The sequence below is a fragment of the Periplaneta americana genome, chromosome 10 (assembly GCF_040183065.1).
Source record: "Periplaneta americana isolate PAMFEO1 chromosome 10, P.americana_PAMFEO1_priV1, whole genome shotgun sequence".
NCBI lineage: Eukaryota > Metazoa > Arthropoda > Insecta > Blattodea > Blattidae > Periplaneta > Periplaneta americana.
The window spans coordinates 10,061,493-10,086,234 of record NC_091126.1 but is presented as its reverse complement, the minus strand read 5'-3'; the positions used below and the strand labels follow the sequence as shown (position 1 = coordinate 10,086,234).

The 24,742-nt window shown below is 37.0% G+C and overlaps 1 protein-coding gene across 1 annotated transcript in view; it reads left to right on the top strand.

Moving 5' to 3' along the window:
• The first annotated feature begins 11,345 nt into the window (after positions 1 to 11,345).
• The window catches only part of LOC138707431 (Krueppel-like factor 1), a 132,011-nt gene continuing 118,614 nt past the window's right edge, over positions 11,346 to 24,742 (top strand). Inside the window, exon 1 of the mRNA XM_069836843.1 lies at positions 11,346 to 11,531. Within this exon, the coding sequence (XP_069692944.1) occupies positions 11,475 to 11,531 (57 nt within the window). The 5' untranslated portion in view covers positions 11,346 to 11,474. The remainder of the gene's footprint in view (positions 11,532 to 24,742) is intronic.

Below are 24,742 nucleotides of genomic sequence, written 5' to 3'. Positions count from 1 at the left end.
TATCACGAAGTGAATTTTTCATTTTGGGAGAAATGCCATAGTCAAATGGGCTCATGTCCGGACTGCAGGCTAGTTGAGAGAGTGTTTCCCACTTGTAATCCGTCAATGCGACCTTCACTGGCTCGACGATATGGGTTTTGCATTATCGTGGTAAAGCAGCACACAAGACATCAACAACTGTGATCGATTCTGGCGAATGTTTGGGCTCAATTTCCTACGTGCTGTGTCTGAACATGCTATCCATCTGTATTCTTAAAAGAATTGGCAACACTGACCTCTGCAGTGAAGTCCGGAGATGACTTAGGTCTCGCAGGGAGTTGGTTATCTTCTATCTTCACAGAAGCGTGGAGATTATCGGGAAATAGTACTACGGTCTACTGTATTGTAGAGACACCACGCACTTTTTTCGAAGCAATTCATGAATTTCCGGCGGTGTACATCCACGTGAAAAACCTTCATTTCAGACAGTGACGTGACCTGAGTAATTTTCGTCGTCTATTACAATCACTTATACACAAAAAAGTTTTTAAGAAATTTAATCGAACTTGCACTGAATCGTTCGGAAAATCTCTCACTATTAACGCAATAAATAACAACCACGCATTTCCATGGAGATGGAAGGGCATGCATAGTGCGCATTGCTGCTGGGATCGCCCTAGTATATCGAAAACTATGTTTAAAATTACGTGTGAGTAGGCCGACTAGTGCATACATCTGAAAAATGAATCACGTAATAGCGTAACATTTTTTACCTCTTAATAATAATATAACCTTTAAAGTGAGTATTACAACAGCGTTTTCATAACTAGTTTTATTGAAAAAAAATATTTCTATTTGATTACCAAATATCATCTTGAATAAATTTAATAATTTCTGTAAAAATACTTCAGATTCTTACACCAATATCATAACAATACTTTACATTTAACGTAGGCCAATTTGAGTTTTGAAAGTCTATGCAGAAGTTCAGTTTTGTAGCATAAAATATTTTTGAGATGTATGGACTATTTGAAAATTTAATAATGACTTTTGAAAATAGAATTGATTACTGAGTAAAGGAAAATTTAGCCTTTGCACCTAAAATTTATGTCTCACACCTTACAATCCTAAATGATTCACTATAACGCTATGAAAATTACATCAATTTACGACTACAACTTTAAGTGTACTTGAAATTTATCTATATGGAATTTAAAAAAAAATTACCCTGCGTTTACATAAAAGTGTCTTAAGAGGAGTAACAATATTTACTGGGGAGACAGCCAAGGGACAACAGATTGCTTCCTATTCTACGCATTTTAATTCTCTGTGATTTGTTTTTCTTTTTGGCTATTTAAAAAACTACTAGCGCCCATTCTGAAATGGTCTTAAGTTTATAATCGGAAAAGCAATAATGAGAACAAGGAACTTTGCTAAAAGTGATGGGACAACTTGAACGACATTTGTAATTTTATTTTTATTGGCCTTAAATAAATGTTAATGTAATGCTCAGTAAGCTGACTTACGGCTCATTCTCCATACGAAGTGAAGTAAATCTTGAGGTAGCAAATCGAGTAAAATACCTTCACACATATATAGTTCAGTCGATTGAAGTATGTCGGGTATAATAAGTCGAATTAAATACACATCGTTGTCTTAGATTATGTTCTTAAAGGATTGAGCCCAGGGATATGTTAAAAAATTGTACATTAATCAAAATATTAAGGACTTTTGCCATTAGGCATTTTCAAGATGGAACGCAAGCAACATCATGACTTTTCCTATCGCAATGTAATAACACTTACAGTGCTTGTATTTATACCTGAAACCGGTTCAGTGCGAGTGAGGAGAGAACGGATTAGTGGAGGGGAGAGTAGCATGTAATTGTTCCCCTCGCCCTACTTACTGTGCAGCAGGACGTCCTACAACAGACCTGGGCACTTATAACTTAATCGAGTCACTGCAGATTTCCCCTTAACTCCCCACTCCACCTTTACTGGCTGAAACGATTAGACAAGAAGGTAAGCATTGATCAGTAACGGATTGTATAAGGGAGGGATAATAGCTTTTACAAAATTTCGGCTCTGACTGATCGCATGAAATCCATCACTGATTCACAGTGCCTACTCTGCGTTTCTTTATAAGACAGTGTAAACGAAAAGAACATTGACGGGAGTTTCATAGTTCTGTTCCACTTCCACGTTGTGCCAAGTGTTGTCGTACACCATACAGAGATCTGACCGCACTGAAAACCGTTCCACAGTTAACCCAATAACTCTCAAAGTGATCATCTGACAATGAACTCGTCAAGACCATTGCACATGAAGCCGAGCACGATAAGGTCTATATAAAAGCTCTACGCCAGCGTTGTCAGACAGAGACTAAACGGAGCGGAGCGCTCCACTAGACTCGTTGCGTGCTCCGGTGTTTCCACGGGCGTACTAGAATTGGTTCCCAAATCTGTGAATCGGTTCCCAGTTCGTTCCAGAGCTATATCCGATTTGGTTTCAGGTTGATTTCATCTGTGTACTGCAATTGGTTCCCGCACTAGACTAAGCCAGAAAAAATTCCCTTCCCATTTTATACAGACTTGGGGCTGTCAACTACTGTCTACGGTAGTAGGTAGGTTAAAAATGTTCTGTGCTTGGCGGACACGCTGCGTCGAATAACTTTATAATTTTATTTCTCTACTGGTAAAATTTATAACAAACGTGTCCTGTACTTTCACTGCCACTACTCTGCTAATCACTGAAACTTATGATCGGTATTTATATTTCAACGTATATGAAGCTACGGCTGTCCTTTACTTCCACTGTCACTACTCTGTTAATCACTGAAACTTATGGTCGGTATTTATATTTTAACGTAGATAGAGCCACTGGTCATTATCGATTATTATAGGTGGCGTTATAGGCAATAACAACTACCTCATTCCCATTGTTGATATTTGAACACTGCCACTACTCTGCTACATGATTGATTAACATACCCGTCCCACACAGCCTTGGGACCTACTCGGATTGTTGATATTTCATGGGCAACATGTTACATCCAATCTTTTTCCACGGAGGAACCTACTCACGTTGTTGATATTTTATTTGGGAACCAACTGAAGAACAGCGGTTTCCACAGACATAAGCAAGTTCACGCTCCGATCTAGCTCCACAACCGGTTTTGGAGCTTACAACTCTGACACTACTGTACTACGCCCATGGGCCAAAAAAATGTTGCGCACCCTCCACTCCAAGAAAACTATATTATTCAAATCTTAGACACCACAAAAAAAAACTTCACAAGCGTTCGTATTTTAGAATGCTGGTGTTGCCAATAACATTATTCACATAGAAATCTCCCTCCGAATATTTGAAATACCCCTCTCACAAATAAAAATTCCCAGTACCATCGCTACTTTTTTTCGTATGTGAAACTTTTTTTCAGCCCGAATTTTTTCTCAAAATTTTCCGTTCCTACGAATTTGCCGCCCTGAGCCCGGTCCCATGTGTCCCATGCTAAATACAACTTGCTTGCTTACTACTACTGTACTGCCATTATTACCGCTACTACCACCACCACCGATATAGGATGTCATATGATTTTTTATGCTGTCGGATGTAGTACGGCCAACCAAACTAATTTTCATAAAGTTTGCCATCACACACATAAATAAGTTACGCCCATATAATGTCCACCTTATACAGGAACTCCATGCCGACGATACAGATCGACAATTGGAGTGCTGCCAGTTTACAACATTAATATCCATAACAACTTGTACAAAACACAGTATTCAGTGGCGAAGTGGCACTACACCACAGTGGACAATTGCACAGCGCCTCTGCGAATCCTAACCGGTGGAGAGGAAGAATATTTTCAATTTCATTCGAGAATTGTGGTGCGGGTTGTGACGTTGAAAAAAAGTGGTTAATTTTGTCGTATGTATTCAATAGAATTATGACAGGTGCTAGGTATCTCAAACTTTTCGGAACAGAAATTTGTAAATCTTCTCCATTACCTACCTACTTAACATGTCTTAAATTTGTTTATTTGGCTACAGTTGAATCCGTTGTAACTGAAAGCGGAGGCATTAAAAACTGCTCTTCTTCCTCTAATTCTATTACAAAAACCTAAAACAAAATTTTGAAAAGACATCTGGATTAGCCAACAAATTTCATCCATTACGAATTTAATTTTTAGCATTGACCAAACTTATAAATGCTCTTTAATGAAATTCTATCATAAAAATCGAATGAAATTTGCAGCTCAATCGTTATAATATAAGGCGAAATGATAATCTTACTTTAGTTGAACCTAAATGTTTCAAACCTGCTGTTTTACTACATAGTATAAATTATTGTCCACGTCTATAAAATTCGACAATAAAACTTCATCCAGTATTGGCTACTTGTAATAGCTTAGTGAAATTTTTATTTAGAGAATGAAACAATTACAACATGACAGACTTCCCTAGTTTCAATATATCGGGTATTGTAAAGGAAGTTTATTTCTTCCCTATGTGTATTATTAGGCTGGGTCTACACATTGCGATTTTGCAGCACCGTTTTCGTGGAACCGATTTTGCAGGACGACAACAACTAAAAAATGGAACGGTGCACACATTGCTGCTGAAACGGAGCTTGCGGGAAGGTACTACTGCGTGTTCAATTCAAAGTGTGTCGTGGCTCGCTGTATGCCGTCATGTGGCTAGTCGATGAGCCTAGAGAATTCAATCTTCCTACACTTCCGCAGAGGTGTATTACCTACGTGCCACAGACGTTGCCTAGCAATTACGGCGTTCATTCTGAAGAGTACTTACCGATACGTACGGTAACGCCTGTAGTGGCAGGAATGTGAACTGTTTGAAAACACGTACTGAGGTGAGTTTTTTTCTTACTGTAGGGATATGGGGAGAGGGTCAAGACGATTACTTACGTAGCCTATTTGTTGACATTAACTTCGACGGTCAACATAGACATGGAGAATTTGATTTGTGTTGTAGAATGTTGCCGTACGCAACCGATGATAACAAATACCCTGCGTACGACTTGCCAGCGCAAAACACAGTCCGAAAGAGGTTATGGTAGCACACAGACTTTATAGACCGCCATCTGTTGCTACGGCGTTCAAGTTATACCGTACACGTTCTCAAGTTCAGATTGAACGCCTTGATTAATAGACAACTTCTCTGACATAAAATCTGAAACTCGCTTCAAATCCCTGACTCACAACAGTGACGTCATGACACACTTTGAAATGAACAGCCAGTAGAGCATGCTGCAATTTTGCAGGATGCCGCACGGCGGGATGTATGACTACAACACATGGATTCAAATGGTGGCGTTCACACAGTGCAGTTTTGTCTTCAGTATTTTTGTGGACCTGCACTCTACAATGAATGAAGTATTCGAACACCGACAAACTTGTAAGAAATATCATAATATTGTAGAATAATGCACTTGTTTACATGAAACATTTTTTCTGCACATACTGAAGTGTAGAAAATATTCAGTATTGAAAAGAAAATAAAAAAAATGTATATTTGAAAAGACACGTTTAAGTTTCGTAATATGTGTAACTGTGTAAATTGAACGCGTAAAAAGTATTCGAACGGTTCAAACTCCAGTGACGATTAGACCCGTGACTCCCCCACGCGTTTGATCATGGGAACTTCTTATCACAATGGGGTTCAGTGTCCAGCGGCCAAAGAAAAAAATTGGAAAGCATGAAAATAACTTGCCGCCAAAGAAAAATATCTAAAGCAAGTGGAAAAGCAATTTTAAGAAAAAAAATTGCATTTAAGTGCACCGAAAATTGCCTGTGATCTTGAACTACAATTAAGTGTGTCAGCACGGTTCGTAATTATTTGAAAAACAATGAATATCGTAATACTCAGAAGAAAATATTTTTATTGAAATCATTAGAAAGAAAGATTAGAATTCTCGAAGAAAATTATATATATACATATATATATTGAAAACACCCCTAATCCTCTCTGGAACAAAGCGAAATTCACAGACGAGAACAGATTCAGTATTTTTTCTTCAGGTGGAAGATGTGACCAAACACTGGACTCTACTCATGAGTAAAACCTTATTGGTGTCACTTATGAGATTCCAGCCTGTTTTCGGCAAGTTGACTGAACAACAACATAATTATATTGAAATTTATTCAGTTTATTTTGTACATCTTCTTTATCATACGTTATAAGTACTACTATAACTGAAATGGCTGACTATTGTGTTAATAATTATTATCTTTGATCGTATGGGATACTTTCCTAAAAATGCCATAACTTTTGTCTTTTCAACTGAGCTTCCTGAACTATATTCTGCAGTAACCTCGCATAAATACTGAACGGCTATCTGTGACTCATCATCTTAAAATGGCAAGTATCACTTATTCATCTGCAAACATTATAGAATTTAAAATCTGTGAATCTGATTAAAATTTGTTTCGAGAATGTTTTGCTGATAGTAGGATGACCAGAACTCGTATCAATATTCTGAAACATAGTGCTGTAAATGTAACGATACATCATTATTACGAACTTATAGCCCTACTGTTACTAGGAATAATAACCCAAATATTTTTGGGTAGGCTAAGCCTCAAACGCCTCTGAAGAGCTTCGCCACTGCTTTCAACTGGAGAGTTTATTCAGCGTCGAAATCGAACTTGGGCGACAAATTGATGACAAAATATTCCACGCCTGGCAATCGAGGTTCGAATCCAGGTGGGTCCAAGTGAGACTGGTGATTGTAGGTTTTGGCTGGGAACTCCCGTTTATCCTACCGAAATTCTACCATGCTCTATTAATCATGATACTGAGTCGCTGTAGATTATTTCCCATGGCGCACCAAATAATAATAACAATAATAATATTTTATTTAATCAGGTAGAGTTAAATTCATACTGCCTTCTTTTACACTCAACCAGTAGTAAAATGTTTCAGATTTAAGTAACATAATTAGGTCTATTGAATTAATCTCCTTACTTTGTATTGTATATATTTGTATAGTTTTGGCCGATGAATTCTATATGCTTTAAATTGAATAGTAATATGTATAGCTCTATTGATAAATTGTTTGTGTTTGTAATTTGAAGTAGTTTGCATGATATGTATTATCAATTTCTGTATATCACAACTGGTTGAATTTTTTATGCCTTAAATTTAATTAACTTGTTTTGTATTATACATATAGCTCAACTGATGAATGATCGTTTGCGTTTGTAAATTTAATAATCTGATTGGCTATATATTGTATACTTTATTAGAGCCACCGATGTAGCTCAGTCGGCAGACTCGCTGGGCTGCTGATCCGGAGCTGCGTTTGGGCTTGGGTTGGATCCCCCTTTGGTCTTTGGTTTCTTCCGAGGTTTTCCACAGCCGTGGGACTGAAGCCGGATGGTCTATGGTGAGTCCTCGGCATCAACCCCTCTGATTTGATTACCTGGTTGGGTTTTTCCGAGGTTTTCCCCAACCAAAAGGCAAATACCGGATAATATTTTGACGAATCTTCGGACCTCACCTCATCTCACTACATCTCGCCAAAATATTGTAAAAAATTGCACAAAATTGTAAAAATTGTAGAAAATTACTAAATTGTAAAACTGTAAAAATTTGTAAAAATTGTAATTTTGATATTGTAAAATTTTGACTTGTTCCACATCTTAAAGCTTCATTGCTCACGTAAGATCTTTGGAATAAAATAAATGAATGAATAAATATTACTGTTAATTTACTTAATGAAATCAGATAAAGAAAATTGAATAAAATGTATAAAATAAAAATAAAAATAAAAATAAACACAGTGGAATAAAATACATTGGATCTAAGTGTTTATAACGTCTTGTCTGGCAAATTATCACAAGATATTCATCTAATTTATATTAAAAATAAATCAAAGTCCGGTAGCCTTCAGGCGGCAGAGAATTACAGTCACGAGAAGTAGCAAAAGTGAAAGATGAACACACGGAGGTTGTACGATGTGGAATTTCTAGCGTGTTATCATGTTGTCACCGAGTATTTAAGTTTTGAAAGCGAGAAAGATTGTGGAATTGAACAAACAATAAGCAATAGGGGGTTGAGGTGTGCAAAATTCGGTAAAGGAAAAGAGTGTAACTTCCACCTCTCGAATAACCTGAGCCACTATAATTTATCGAAAGAAGGTGAGATGTGATCGTAGTAACAGACATTACAAATGAAAGGAGCACGTATTTTGAGCACGCTGCAGTTCCTGGGATATATTATCTATCCTGATACCACTGAATAAAGTGTCAAAGCAGTCGAAATGAGGCGTAATTAGAGTATGTACAAACGTCTGCTTAAATTTATTTGGATAATGATGCAATCTTTTCAATGGGTAGAGCAGTCATCAACTCGATGCCCTGTGACGTCATATCAGCCTGCCCTGAAGCCCCTTGCGTTCATGTTTCGCTGCCGCGGGCATAACAGGTTTGCAATGTTGGCTCCTTTTTCGTCATAATAATTGTTTCTCATATTGATCAAATTAAACTTAAAGTAATGATTGCCTAATAGGCCTACTAATTGTGTAATAAACTAATTGGTCAATAAGTTATCTGTCTGTCCATCCATCCATCCATCCATCCATCCATCCATCCATCCATCCAACCAACCATCCATCCATCCATCCATCCACCCACCCACCCACCCATCCATCCATCTATTTATTTATTCTGGTGTAGTTAAGGCCATCAGGCCTTCTCTTCCACACCACTAGAAATACAAATACAATAACAGAAATAAAAAGGAAAAAAAAACACTGCAAAACAAAGTAAAGTCTCACAGAAATATACACAGGTTGCAGTCACACAAACTTTAAGTGAGTTATTAAGTGTAATTAATTGTATCCTAACTAATTAACTAACATAAACAAGAAACTTTCGATTTTAATCTAGAGTAAAAGACACAAATCAACACTTCTAGCAATTCCTAAAAAGCATTAAATAAGACAAAATTTTCCAATTTAATTTTGAATTGTGATAAAGTCTGGCAGTCCCTGACGTCATTAGGTAACGAATTCCAGATGCGAGGTATTTCTACAGTGTAGAAGGATGAGTGTAATGACGTTCTATGATGAGGGATAGAAAGAATTACTTGACGCCGGTTTCGAAGAGTTGTAAGGAATTGAAAGCGCGATAAGAAGTAATTCGGAGTAGAAGTATGCATGATTCTAAATAGAAGAGACAGTGAATGTATTGTTCTTCGTCCCTTCAGACGCACCCATGAAAGTAACTGGAGGGAAGGTGTTATATGGACAAATTTGCGATTATTGCAGATGAATCATATGCACACATTATGTTACGGATGTTACGGATGAAATGAAAGCTGAATAAATATAAATACTATACTTCATTTTAAATTTCTACTTTTTCTTTTCATTTTGTTAATGCATTAATGGACCATTAGTGAAAATATTTTCTTATCTTCAGTAATACTATTTTTACGGGATTTTTTAGCCTCTTTATTGCATACTAATTGCTCAATATTATGCACTATGATCTGGGAAGTGCACGAACTGAGGAAATTTTGTACATTGTGTGTATGCGTGTATCTATTGCCTACCCGCTTCATTTGCGCGATTATGGCTCCGCATATTGCGGAGAGATGGCAGCACTGTGACCCATTTTCAAGTAGCACACACTTTGGCGGGCCACACTGTGCATGATGTGTATCTGTGTATAATTATATCGTGTACGAGGGTGAGTGTAAGTGTAGTGTAGGAAATGGGTGAGGATGATGATGGTGAGAAAGAGAGACGGGGAAACCCGGTGCCGGCACGTAGCCTACTCCTGTAGAATAGCATGAAGGGGACCGCCAGGCTTAACGTCCCCATCCGACGGACGAATCATTATCAACAGTGACATATGCCTTCTCTTCACATGCATTGTGGAGAGATTTGAGATTTAACCCAGCCATATTGATGCACAATTTAGTGATTAGAAGTTATGCACCGCCATCTCTCCTAGTCCCGAGGTAGAAATTTTACGTAAAATCTCTAACTCCGCCGGGAATTGAACACGGGTCGGCAAGTCTGAAGGCAGACGCGCTGCCACAGAGCTAACTCGGTAGACATTTTGTAGATTGTAGTCGGATGAATTAGCTACTTCTGTTGTGAAATTTATCTATCTATACTAGCAACACATATTGATGATGAAATCGCGTTTGATATCTTTGGAATTATACAAAAATATCCATTGATCTACATTAAGATTAAGGGAATATCGTTTCTGTAATGGAAAAACAACTACATGGAAAATCTTTTCTCCGTGACAAATCATAATTTGTCTGTCAAAAAATAATGTCTCTTATAATTATCTCATGAATCGAGCTTAAAAATCTTGTTTTCTGCAGTCATTGTTGCAATCTGGGTTGCACGTAACACCCATACATCCTGAAGGTTCCCGAATTTTAATGTAAAACTTAATGTCATTTGCATCAGGATATTTGTGCTAGAACTCATTTTCTATTCTATTTTTCTTTAAGAACAAATATAAAATAAACTTAATGTTGAGGTATACTTGCGGCTTAAACTTATCTGTAATTGAGTCAGACTTTGCAAAGCAAAATCAACCATCCCACTGATAACCTCATGTTACTTTGTCTAAATAGCTGATTTCATTTTTCACAGCAATGACGTAAAGTAACTTCGTATTTATATATTTTCAAATTATGCTCTAAAGCTTAAACTGAAATTTAATATTGCTGTCAATGTATTAAGAATGTTTAATTCGCTGCATTATGCAAATGTTTATTGAGCAGAACATGATTACAAAGCTAAAGTGTACAAAATATTTGGGGGTCCGCCAAAATGAAGTGTGAGTTTTAAGGAGTCAACGACACTCAATAAGTTGCTACCTCGGATTCTCGAACTCATCATGCCAAGATAAATAATCGCTGTCATCATTTCATCCACGCTAAAGAGCTGTGCAGTTGATACAGAGTCGATAAATAACCGATTTTTTAAAAACTGGATTACAGGAATTGTTCTCTACCGACTGCGGGCATTCTTCATTAATCAACTTGTAGGCAACATCTGGACTGCATGAAGAACGTTGCAGGCATTCAAACAACAAAACGAGTCTACAAGAAGGAAGGCGGGTTCAGCAGTTTTACTTCCAGCGTAAGCACAAGAAGTCTGCAGCTTAAGGGGCCTACAATCGATTCCCGTAAATTGTTGTAACATTTTTACATCTGGAAAAGAGGATTTTCTTGGAGTATTAGGGTTCTCGCTGCCATATCTTCATCTCGACACGCACCCAGCACGCGATTCCTTTCGAATCCCTGCAACGGAATGTTACCTTGGTGAGCGGGTTGTGGCGGGGTGGGGGCGCGGTGCAGGTAGCTGGCGCAGTGGGTCCGGACTCCGGCGGCAGCGGCAGTCGGCGCTGAGAGCGCGCGCGCGTCACATGAGTCTGTGAGTGAGTGGGTGAGTGGTCCGTCGCAGTTGACGCACGACGCTCCCCGGCGCGGCCGGGCGATGTCAAGTTCAGTGCTATGTTGTGCCAGCGACATGACGTCAGAGATCTTCCAGGACGTAAGTAGTGTTGCAAAGTCACATATATGTGTATATATATGGTGCAAACGTGTACCTGCAGGCCTGCTCTGCGCTCACCACTAGACCCCAGGTTCGCGGGTTCGAACCCGGCGGAGGTCGGAATGGCTTCCTTCGTGTAGGAAGTAGAAGCTGAGGGTCGAACATTGTAGATTTTGGCACGTAAAAGTACGCTGTCCTTCAGTGAGTTGGCTCCGGGCAAAATTCACCGACCGTTTGTCTTTCTCGTTTAAATTCATCTCTGCTAGTCGGCAGCGTATCGCTTGTGATGCCGAATTCCAATTCGGGGACGAAATTCTCCTCATCGCGAAGCTAGCAGAAGACACGGTGTTAGCCACCAACAAGCAACCATATATGTATGTATATATGTAGGTACACGTTCGATGGATGGGTTCTCGTGCGCCTCAGAGATGACAATTTCCTGGTCCTGAGGCTGTCTCGATGAACTAAGGTGAAATATGCTTCTTTGGTCACCGCTCATGGAGACTATCCCAATATCGATCACATTTGGAGATTTGTCGTTATCAAATTAGTCAAGTGCATGCCCTAACTTCACGTTCACTTCAATTTTCAACCGTGAACAATCAAATTTTTCACCACATCGCACACAGACGAGCGATCTTCCAGGTTCCCTTCGCTTTGACAGTGTACTAATGAGGTTATGTTCGATTAGAAATCAAAGTGGCTGAGTCTGCACACTTGATTCAGTTTTAGGTTGGCTATTTAAACAAAATTGTGAAAATATACTGACTATACGAAGCCAATTTCGACTGAACTCACGTCTGTTAAGTAATGAAGAAGTCATGCCAAGCAAGTACAGAAATCAAGTAGGTGAGTACATGTATTTATACTTTGATAGAAATTTTTCGTCGTGAATGCGGGTTCCAAGACGTTTTATTAATGCACAATTTTCTGAAAAGTACTGCCATTCCTCCTCAGGATTTATTTGCGATTAGGCAGATGTCCAAATTATTTGAATTCGTTGTTCTTAAAACATTCTGGGCAAGATGATTTGTGGCCGAGCTGTCATTACTGAGTATGTCAGGCAGAGATTCCAAAAACGCACTGAACACACATCTTTGGTACGATCGATTTGGAAAGTGTGGATACATCAAATAGAGATATCATCTGTCCATTTGCATAAAGTTCGCAGCCTAACTACTAAATTCACACTTCTGGACTTCGATAATTCAACGTCAGCGTTCCTTTCTGGAACATAACAGTTTCTTGAGATGTGATACAGCGCGTTCTGCAGCGTCGACATGTGTTACATGGGTGAAATAATGCAATGACAAAATATTACTTTAAAATTTCCATTCTATACTTCATGCAGAATGAATTGGGATATCGGGACGGAAAAGCAATTGTGGTTGGTCTTTTGAAAGAGCGCCTGCGTACGCAGCGACCAAAGCGTTTAGGACATAAAGTTCATAAAGTTCAAGTTATTTTATATTCCAATATTAATTAGCTTTAAAGATCATTTTAAAGTATATTTTATGAAAATACTGTTGGCCAAATTCCGAATAAGCTTATCTGCAGGTTCACGTCCAGCACATTTCCGAATACAGTGAATAACAAAATACTTTGAAGAGTGACTACAGCAGTCATGTTGCGCTTAGGTGCACTTCTGTGTAAAAGGCTTGTGAAATGTGCGATATAAATATAATACGATTATGTATAAATTTATTTCATCTCGTCACCAATACCGATCGCTGTTTGAAAATTGAATTGTAATTTTGAAGAATTTCCGATATTCTATTTGAGCCAATTTGGTCATATTTGTTTTGAGTAGTACGTTGATTATTCAATGAATTTTATTTACACCAAACGATTTCTCATCACTGTCACACAGAAACCTCATTGAATTCGAGAGGAACCTGGCAGAACCCAGACACACAAAAGAGCCAAGCAAGTAAATATACATTCAGCGTTGATCAAGAAACTTGAAACACATAAGAAGGTTCGAAAATGAAAAACAAAATTAAGGAAGAACATACTTAAATTCTGCAACACTGCACATCTTCCATTATCTCTCCTTCTAATCTAAGTGACAGAAGTCAGATAAAAGTGCCGACCAATCTCCAAATGTGTGAGCAAGTGTGTGTGTGCACCCAAGTTAGTTTTCCTGTGCGCTTCCTTGAAGCAAACGTCTGCGACTAAGAGAAAGCTGCTCTCATAGCAGCGGCGTCGAGTGCATGCCTCGTTTGAATTCGGAGAGATTGTTTGATGTCTGTCATCAGACCAAAATTTTGCATTCTTGGGCGTAGAACAGAGTTTGAGTCTAGTGAATTTAATTGAAATAGATTGCAGATAACTCTCAGCTAAGTGTTATAGGTTTATTAGGCAATTAGAAAGAGAAGTTATTTGGTAAACCGAATAATTTTGTACATAATATTTTGTATGTCCGTAAAGTAAATAAAAGGTAATTGAAATTGAAATGTTTCAAATATAAAGAAAAACAAGGCACTGCTTTCTCTCTTCTGTCAATGAGACAGTATTATGTTATTTCTTATGGTCTTATATTATTAAGAAAAAATGACTGGTAGCCCACCTGCCTTATATTTAAAACGTAATAACCATAGATTACTAAAATTCTGTTGGACGGAAATTGTTACTTGACTTTCGAATTAGGGAACGCTTATGCCTAATTCGTGTGGACAGAAATACGTCCACTTCACTAATTTAAATTGTATTTTCTTAAACAAGAACATGTTCCTTAAGACTAACAATTAATTATTTTAAGAAGTTTTTCTATCTCTTACAAATCCTCCTCCCATGCACAGCAGCCTTTTCTTTGAACAGTGTCTCCTCAACAATGACTAGGAAAGAATGAGATATTTCTACGCAAAATAACACATATACGCAAATTGTTTTTAATCCTGTTCTGTACGGCGTGGAGATTCAGATTCCTGGTTCATATTCAGATTTGTTTGTTTTATCAACATTTGCTGATAATTTCTGACGGTGTAGAATGTTTGCACTGAATTATTTTTAAACATTCGTCTGCCATATGACGCCACGTTAATATATTATTAAAAATTCACTAATTTTCAAAAATCATCATTGATATCCTTTTCGTGTAGACTGATGAAAGTACTAAACTGGCATACGTCTTGCTCAACCAGAAATGCTTTAAATTAGCAATGCTGCCAACCTGAGTAATCTGTCAGATTAGTAATCTAGGGTTACTATTAAGAATATACAGCTGAAGTATTTTTTAATAAGCAGTTTTGTATTTGGACACTTTACCGTAAATCACATACGCAGATATTCTCGTTTCTTCTTCTTCTTCTACTTCTTCTTCTTCTTTTTTGCAATAAATATAGTTAAAGTTTTAAAATTCTGTTTTCTTCAATCAAGATCTGTGGTCAGGCGATAGCATGCTATTCTAGAATTGGTAATTCCCATATTTATAAAACTCAGTATAAGCAAGTTTTTGTTTTCTTCTTTAGTGCTCCAGATGTATTTCGAATTTTTCTTTCGAAAAGAAGTGAAGCTGTTCGTGGACATGAAGAGTTAGCAAGGACATAGCACTGTCGATATAACATGTTAACCATCGAGAAGAAAAGCACCTATGGTATATTTTATGGTTTGGAAGATGGAGTCGAAAACCGTTCTGAAGTCAGTGTCATTACTCAAACGAGACCTAGCCGCAATCTTCAATTTCGCAGACAGGCGCTCCAATTAACTCGAGTTCGCAATAGGCCACCATCCTTCTTTTCAAACTCCTGGTCGGGATTAACGTGATCGATTAATTGTAAAAGGACACGTAGATGCACCGTAATTGTAGAGCATATTTGAATTTCAAAGTTGAAAAAGTGATATAGTTTCTTGTCACTGGTTTGTGTGATTTCAGTTACATACAAATAAATGTGTATATAATATATTTTTATTTATTTATTTATTTAGTTTTTTATTTTTTATTTTATTATTTATTTATTTAATTGTCGATCTATCTGTCTGTCTGTCTGTCTACCTACCTATATATATTTATTTACTTATATATATATATATTTATTTATTTATTTATTTATTTAATTGTCGATCTATCTGTCTGTCTGTCTGTCTGTCTACCTACCTATATATATTTATTTACTTATTTATATATATATATATATATATATATTTATTTATGTATTTATTTATTTATTTATTTATAATTTGGTAGCATTACAGATAGAGTGAGCAACAATTAAGTATCCGTTGTTTCTGCAGTAACTTCTATGTGCAAAATATAAAATCTTTCAGGAGGAAGGAAACACACAATTTATTCTTCCTATGGCAGCCGTGCATAGGAATCAGAATTCTTAAATTTTCAAAACGAACAAATGTAATTACATATACGAGATTTCATTATTTGCTGTATCACTACTTGAATTATTTAATAGAGCAAAAATCTGAAAATCGATAAATATGTCACATAGGAGTTATTGCAGGAACAACGACGAAATATTTTATAAGTATTAGGCCTATGCTATAAAAAGGTTTTAGTTCTATAGTTTGTAGAGAAATTTTAGAAGATATAAAGGTAATAACTATACTTTAGCTCTACTTAACGCAGGTTGAAATAAATAAGTATTGTTCATCAACTTCTTCCCTATCCTTTTCGAAATCATCGAAACCTCCGTCATGCCAGGGGGCATAAGATAGAAATCCAGCTGTAGGTATAGTACAGATTCCCCTACTCGGGTAATCTGTTTCTTCAATTGGGGATAAATATTTTTTTTATGTTAATACAGACTTCTAATTACGTTGTTCTTACATTGTCCACAATCAGACACAAGTAATAAAATCCCTGACGTATAGCTTAATAAAAATAATAATAATAATAATAATAATAATAATAATAATATTATTATTATTATTATTGTTAGTATTATATATTATTTCATTATTATCATTATTTTCTTATTCAGAATTGTAATATATATGCAGATACTGTGTTAAATTTTGCAATAACGTTTATTCTTTAGTGAAACTATGTCGTATAATCTTTAGTGAAACTAGATTTGTTAAGAAGAATGGCACCAGTGCAGAATATGGTTGACATATTATAAGTATAATGCATTTTGAATATTACGTAGTATTCTTTCGAATAATGCACCTACGTAAGTCGAGGGTTGCATAACCTTCCATTCTTACATCCATCTTGTCAAATTTTCTTGGGTGAAATTCCAAGCCGGTTCACAAGTTCCTATTTGTAAAAAAAATAATAATAATAAAAACAACCCGATTAACGTAAAGTATCATTTTATTACCATCCAACTAGTTATATTAATGTCTCCAGATTGTTTTAGTTCACCAGAAAAAAATTGTATGGGCATTCCATCTAACAACAAAATTGGATTGTTAGAAATTCACCATAATATTCCAAGCAACTAATTTGTACTCTAATTCCTCCCGAGTTACGGAGTTGAGAAACAGCTGATATGTATAAGTAGATAGATAAATGCCACTGATTTTACACTCACTACAGAAATAATCCTGCAAAACACGTAGTTTCCTATGCAGTCAAATTGTTCGAAATTTCGAAATGATGAATACAGATAAAAAAATATATCATCCAGTGGTAAATAATCGAGCAACATCACAACAGCGCTAAATAATCATAATATTAGAGATAGTGTGTGAGTAACGCCACAGCGGCGCTAAAGGTTAGTGTGCAAGGTATTATCTCTGTCTAGTATATAAAGTCACGAAGTTTAATACGTAGGAAATATGCATCCATAGATAGTTGCTAACCACTAGGATCGCTACTATCGCCTCATCACAGACAATGTGAAATAGTACAAGCACAGTCTATTGTTCCTATTACCCTCAAAACTCAAGCTTCGCGACTGTATATACTAGACTGTAGTATTATCAAGTCCTCAGTAGACGAGCATTATCCCAGTCGAGCTAAAGTTCAATATCAAAGATATTATCAGGTGCCCAATAGCCGATTAATAGCACAGTGCCTCTAAAGATTCATATGAAAGATGTTATCAAGTGTTCAATAGCACAGAAATACCACAGTGGCGCTAAAGGTTCATATGCAAGACATTATCAAGTTTCAGTAGCCCAGAAACACCACAGTGGCGCTAAAGGTTCATATGCAATACATTATCGAGTTTCAGTAGCCGAGAAACACCACAGTGGCGCTAAAGGTTCATATGCAATACATTATCGAGTTTCAGTAGCCGAGAAACACCACAGTGGCGCTAAAGGTTCATATGCAATACATTATCGAGTTTCAGTAGCCGAGAAACACCACGGTGGCGCTAAAGGTTCATATGCAAGACATTATCAAGTTTCAGTAGCCCAGAAACACCACAGTGGCGCTAAAGGTTCATATGCAAGACATTATCAAGTTTCAGTAGCCCAGAAACACCACAGTGGCGCTAAAGGTTCATATGCAAGACATTATCAAGTTTCAGTAGCCCAGAAACACCACAGTGGCGCTGAAGGTTCATATGCAAGACATTATCGAATTTCAGTAGCCCAGAAACACCACTGTGGCGCTAAAGGTTCATATGCAATACATTATCGAGTTTCAGTAGCTCAGAAACACCACAGTGGCGCTAAAGGTTCATATGCAAGATATTATCAATTTTCAGTGGCCCAGAAACACCACAGTGGCGCTAAAGTTTCATATGCAAGACATTATCGAATTTCAGTAGCCCAGGAACACCTCTGTGGCGCTAAAGGTTCATATGCAAGACATTATCGAGTTTCAGTAGCCCAGAAACACCACTGTGGCGCTAAAGGTTCATATGCAAGACATTATCGAGTTTCAGTAGCCCAGAAACACCACAGTGGCGCTAAAGGTTCATATGCAAGACATTATCAAGTTTCAGTTGCCCAGAAAACCACAGTGGCGCTAAAGTTTTATATGCAAGACATTATCGAGTTTCAGTAGCCGAGAAACACCACAGTGCCGCTAAAGATTCATATGCAAGACATTATCAAGTTTCAGTAGCCCAGAAACACCACAGTGGCGCTAAAGGTTCATATGCAAGACATTATCAAGTTTCAGTAGCCCAGAAAACCACAGTGGCGCTAAAGTTTTATATGCAAGACATTATCGAGTTTCAGTAGCCGAGAAACACCACAGTGGCGCTAAAGATTCATATGCTAGACATTATCAAGTTTCAGTAGCCCAGAAACACCACTGTGGCGCTAAAGTTTCATATGCAAGACATTATCAAGTTTCAGTAGCCCAGAAACACCACAGTGGCGCTAAAGGTTCATATGCAATACATTATCGAGTTTCAGTAGCCGAGAAACACCACAGTGGCGCTAAAGGTTCATATGCAAGACATTATCAAGTTTCAGTAGCCCAGAAACACCACAGGGGCGCTAAAGGTTCATATGCAAGACTTTATCAAGTTTCGGTAGCCCAGAAACACCACAGTGGCGCTAAAGGTTCATATGCAAGACATTATCAAGTTTCGGTAGCCCAGGAACACCACAGTGGCGCTAAAGGTTCATATGCAAGACATTATCGAGTTTCAGTAGCCCAGAAACACCACAGTGGCGCTAAAGTTTCATATGCAAGACATTATCGAGTTCAGTAGCCGAGAAACACCACAGTGGCGCTAAAACGTAAAAAGAAGTATATTATTAAATTCTTAGTAGCCGAGTAATACCGCAGTGTTTCTAAAAGTTCATATTCAAGATATTATCATGTGTACTGTAGACCAGTAAATTCACAATGGCACTAAAGTATCGTATCCAAGATATTATCAAGTTCTCAATAGCCCAGTAACACCGCAGTGGCGCTAAATGTTCATATGCAAGATATTAACAATTTATCAATAGCCTAGTAACTCTACAGTGTTTCTAAAGATTCATATTCAAGATATCACGTGTTCAGTAACCCGGAAACATCAGAGTGGCCCTAGAGATTCATATGCAAGATATTATCAAGTGTTCAGTATTCCAGTAACACTATAATGGCGCAAAAACTTAAAATACAAGATATTATTATGTTCTCAGTATCCGAGAAGCACCACAATGTTTCCAGAAGCTCATAATCAAGATATTATCATGTGTACAGTAGACCAGTAAATTCACAGTGGCGCTAATGGTTCATGTGCAAGATATTATCAAGTTCTCAATAGCCTAGCAACACCGTAGTGGCGCTGAAGGTTCATATGCAAGATATTAACAAGTTCTCAATAGTCTAGTAACACCGCAGTGGCGCTAAATGTTCATGTGCAAGATATTATTAAGTACTCAATAGCCCAGTAACACCGCACTGGCTCTAAAGCTTCATATGAAAGTTATTATTAAGTTTTCGATAAACTAGTAAAAACGCAGTGGCGCTAAATTTCATAGTCAAGATATTATCAAATTCTCAACAGCCCTGTAGCACTGCAGTGACGTCAAAAGTTCATATGCAAGATATTTTAAAGCTCTAAATAGCCCAGAGACACCACATTGGCGTTAACCCCTTACCGCATTCTGGGACAGATATGGCACATAGCCTACCAGTTTTATATTCATATAACTTATAATATAAGCGTATAATATTTCAAACTGCACACTGGGACAGATATGGCAGACTGCCAATTACTGGATTTTACCATATGTGTCATCAGTTGAGAAAGATAGAACTACTTAGGTTATTTGAATATAAAACCGGTGTGTGCAAAACTGTCATATGTGGTAAGGGGTTAAAGTTGCAAATGTAAGATATTATCACGTTATCAATGGCCCAGTAACATCGCAGTGGCGCTAAAGGTTCATATGCAATATATTATCAAGTTCTAAATAGCCCAGAGACACCACATTGGCGCTAACGTTTCATATGCAAGATATTATCACGTTATCAATAGCCCAGTAACATCGTAGTGGCGCTAAAGGTTCATATGCAAGACACTGTCAAGTTCTCAATAGCGCAGTAACACCGCTGTGGCGCTAAAGTAGTCGAGTAACAGAAGAGTGGCGCTTAAGTTTCATATGCAGGATATGATAATGTAATCACGAGACAAATTTTATCGCATTGGCTAGAAAGTTTCATATGCAAAATATTTTGGTTATTGACAGCTTTTGATTTAAGTATATACACACAGATTTTGGCTAATCTGGAATTATCTAATTATCTTCTTACTCTGTATATCTAGTTGTTTACCAGTCTTCTTGACAATCTATTTTATTTATCACTGAATTTTTCATAAATTGTGAAGAAAAAACTTACGTATTTTGGAATACCTCAGATTCGTTCGACGTCTCTATACATATGACCGTTGCAAATAGCGAAAAATCCCTCACCACTTCATGTCTCTGAGTTCGAATATACGTCATTACAAGTTATGAATTCTTTTACTTCACTGGTTGAAATGCGATTGAAAACGAACAACAATATTCATATGAGTAAAAACACAGTACTGACCCATGAACGGATATAGATCTACGTGTTAGAAATTCGAGAATTTTAACTCTGCAACACCCTGTATGAATATGGGCATTGCCCTAAAATTAAACCGATCTTCAAATACGCAAGTCACTCGAAAAGAATTATCAATTTAATTTATCACTAACAAAAAGAGCAGCACAAATGCTTGGCTGCGCATGACTTGCAGCTCAGCGGCCGGGCCTGCTTCGAGACTTCATATCCGTTATCGCTTAACGTTCGAACTTCAGTGAAACTCGTTAAATATCATAGAAATATCCCTAACATCCACACCGTAAATGAAGTAGAATATTCTGTACTGCAAATTATCCATACGTTGTGTATGTGCAGGGTGTTAATCAATTTCGTAGGCCAATGATGATTGTTTATACATACAACACTCAGGAAGTAGAAATAAGATCATTTTCTAACGGTCACCAGAGATAACAGACTAACCTCAAATTACGGGCTCCACTAGTTGGAAATCCTCCGCTTGGCACCGTGACCATTCTTCATGTGTCAGCTAGTCCGCCAAAAAGGTGTCTTTCGGGAATACTCTCGTTTGCTAGCGAGTCTAGTTCATTGGACGTCTCCTACTGGCACAGGTGTACCTTCGCGAGATTGTGAAGTTAACACAGATGAGTAGTAATCTTGCTGGCTATTCCCATCGGCATCGCCAAACCTGTAAACCACCACGTGCCCATAATTTTTGTGTAAAAAATGACAAGAAACGTTTAAGTGAAGGGTCTTATTGTAATGAAATTTTTAATGTTATGGAAAACGGGAGAATCTCTGAAAAAAAAAACACCCATCTTCCGAGCTTTCCAACACAGTTATCACTTCATTCAACACTGAAAGGGAGCTTCATTGCTTCAATTTCTACCTTCTCTTTCTTTCTAAATGATTATTTCACCGTTTGCAATAACAGTAAATCTTGTTACACTCACTTGTTTGTGACAAATTTGTTGCCAAGGATTTCTTCATGAGTAATAAACAGATTTTGATCACGTTTGTGTCTGTAGTGTGGCTGTTGCTTACAGCTTTGCCAACTCAAAGCAGTGATATTTAGGTGTGTGCTATGAAAGGGTGTGTATGTCAAATTATTAAAAACTACATACAAGGCGAAGAAAAATTAACTGCAGCAATTTTCTATTATAATACATGGGATGAAACATGCATACCTCTTTAATTAGTCAAGGTCGGGAGTACTTCCTTACAAAGTTATGATCAAAGAATGATAGACTTCCATCACACGTCTGTTCCCTGAAGACGAAGGTACATCGAACTTCCGAAATGATGCGACCTCTTTATAGGCCACTAGCAATGAAGACAGTTCAAGCACCCCTCGTATGAATGTCCAGCTATTGACTTACGGTATAGAAACGGTTGTAATCCTTGAGGTGTTTCCAGAAACAGCCTTCATGAAACTCTTCCCTACCTCTTCTATGTTCTTGAATGGGAACTGTTCATCGACTGGATCTCTTAACCGTACCACTACTTTAAGAACCTTCACATCGTATCCTTTCAATATATATTTAAGAGTTTTTATTATGGTTTCATGTACGAATGAGACATTATGGTTTCGGTGGCCTATGTCTCCCTCGAAACGGATTGACCACATAAATGCAATATCTTCCTAATGGACATATTGTGCGAATATTTTAGGACAAATCTATTGATGGACTTTACATGGAAGTGCGGCCATCTTCGAAGACCTTTTTTGATCTTGAAACCAAGAAACAGATTTAAGAACTTGTATGCAAATTTCCTGCTAAAATGCGCTAAGAATTAAAACTACTAGAGCAGAAGTAGTGCTATAGTGAAACCATATTTCAAAATGTATTTACAACTTAACGGGTATAATTTCATAGGAACACTTGATTCTGGCACACTAAATAGTGGCATTAAAAGCTACCGTTTTGCTCCAAAGAAACCGCAATAAAATGATTCATTTTCCTTACAAATTATGGAGAACACAAAACCCAGTCAAAATATTTGGATCTTCCAAGGTGTCGCAGATGTAGAACAGTGCAAATTTCCTGAACTACAATTCGCCTACAAAAGCATAAGACGCAAGGAAACGGACTGAAGAATAGATACCGTATTGGTAATGAATCCAGCATGTATATTTCCCTTTCCCAAGAATTTAAGCATAAATCTTGGTAAAGGATTCAAAAACGAAATTCCGATTTCTTTAATGATAGGTCCAATACATGTTTCTGACACGTCATATGTTTCTGAACCTGTGGCACGATGAAAATAACCAATATTTTCGCACAACTTCGTCAATGTGAAAGTCTCAATTGTTTATTAAAATATAGAGTCGTTAATTTAAAAATATTTCCTTTCGGAAAACTACTTTATGAGCCGAATGTATGTGTTGAGAAGCGGTTGAATGTCCCTCCTATATATAGAGGATTCCACTTTAATAAAATAGCATTGAGCATATGGAGGCTGTTCCATCAACTATTTATAAGTATTCTTCTTAAGAAATGAGAATTAATTAGTTTCATTTAATTCGTAGAACATAATTTCATTGAGAACTAGAACGACTTCGTGTGTTAAAATTGCGTTACACTCTAAAATTACCATATATTTAATTTACGAATAACGGGGTAACAGCTAAATTGATTTCCGCTGAAAACGTAACAGACAAGTAGTGGTGGTACAGTTGAGGCTAAGATTTCACACTGTTAAAACACGTACCACAACACTGTCTGCGCTTATTTGAAGAATTACAAAAAATTTAACTGTCAGCAAAACAACAAAGGCATTAGATATGTATCTTAGGTTCCTTTTGATTATATTGTGAAGTTAATAACGGAAAAAGAGTGCTGTACATAATCCTAAATTTGTATTATAAGCACTGGTCAACATTTTTATAACGGAAAAGGTGTGCAGCACATAATCTTAATTTTGTATTATAAGCGCTCCGTAACATTTAATAACGGTAAACGTGTGCTGCATATAATCTTAAATCTGTATTATAAGCACTTCTTAATCCAATAAAATAAGTTATTATTATTATTATTATTATTATTATTATTATTACTATTACTATTATTATTATTATTATTATTATTATTATTATTATTATTATTATTATTATTTCAATACTTAGGGTGTACTATAAGCAGTAACATGAGCTGCTGTCAAGGCAAAGGAAGCTTTTAATAGAAAAAGGACCTCTGGAGAAAGAACTAAGTAAGAAACTAGTGAAGAGCTTTGTGTGGAGTGTACCATTGTATGGGGCAGAAACAAGGACCTTATGACGAAGTGAAGAGAAGCGAATAGAAGCATTTGAAATGTGGATATGGAGAAGAATGGAGAGTGTGAAATGGACAGAGTAAGAAACGAAGCTGTGTTGGTAAAAGTGGATGAAGAAAGAATGATGCTGAAACTGATCAGAAAGAGTAAAAGGAATTGGCTGAATCACTGATTGAGATGCAACTGCCTTCTGAAGATGCACTGAAAGCAATAGTGAACGGGAGAAGAGTTTGGGGCAGAAAAAGATATCAGATGATAGACGACGTTAAGATATAAGGATCATATGCGGAGACAAAGAGGAAGACAGAAAATAGGAAATACAGGAGAATGCTGGGTTTGCAGTGAAATACTTGCACTTGGGAACACCACTATGAATTTATTAATAACAATAATAGTATTATTATTATTATTATTATTATTATTATTATTATTATTATTATTATTACCGATACCTTCATCTGTAGAATTTATCCAGCGTTCAATTTCAATGTGGGTGAAAACTGGCTCCCACATTTTGCCTAGAGCCCTCTGTCACGAACGAGGCCCTTTT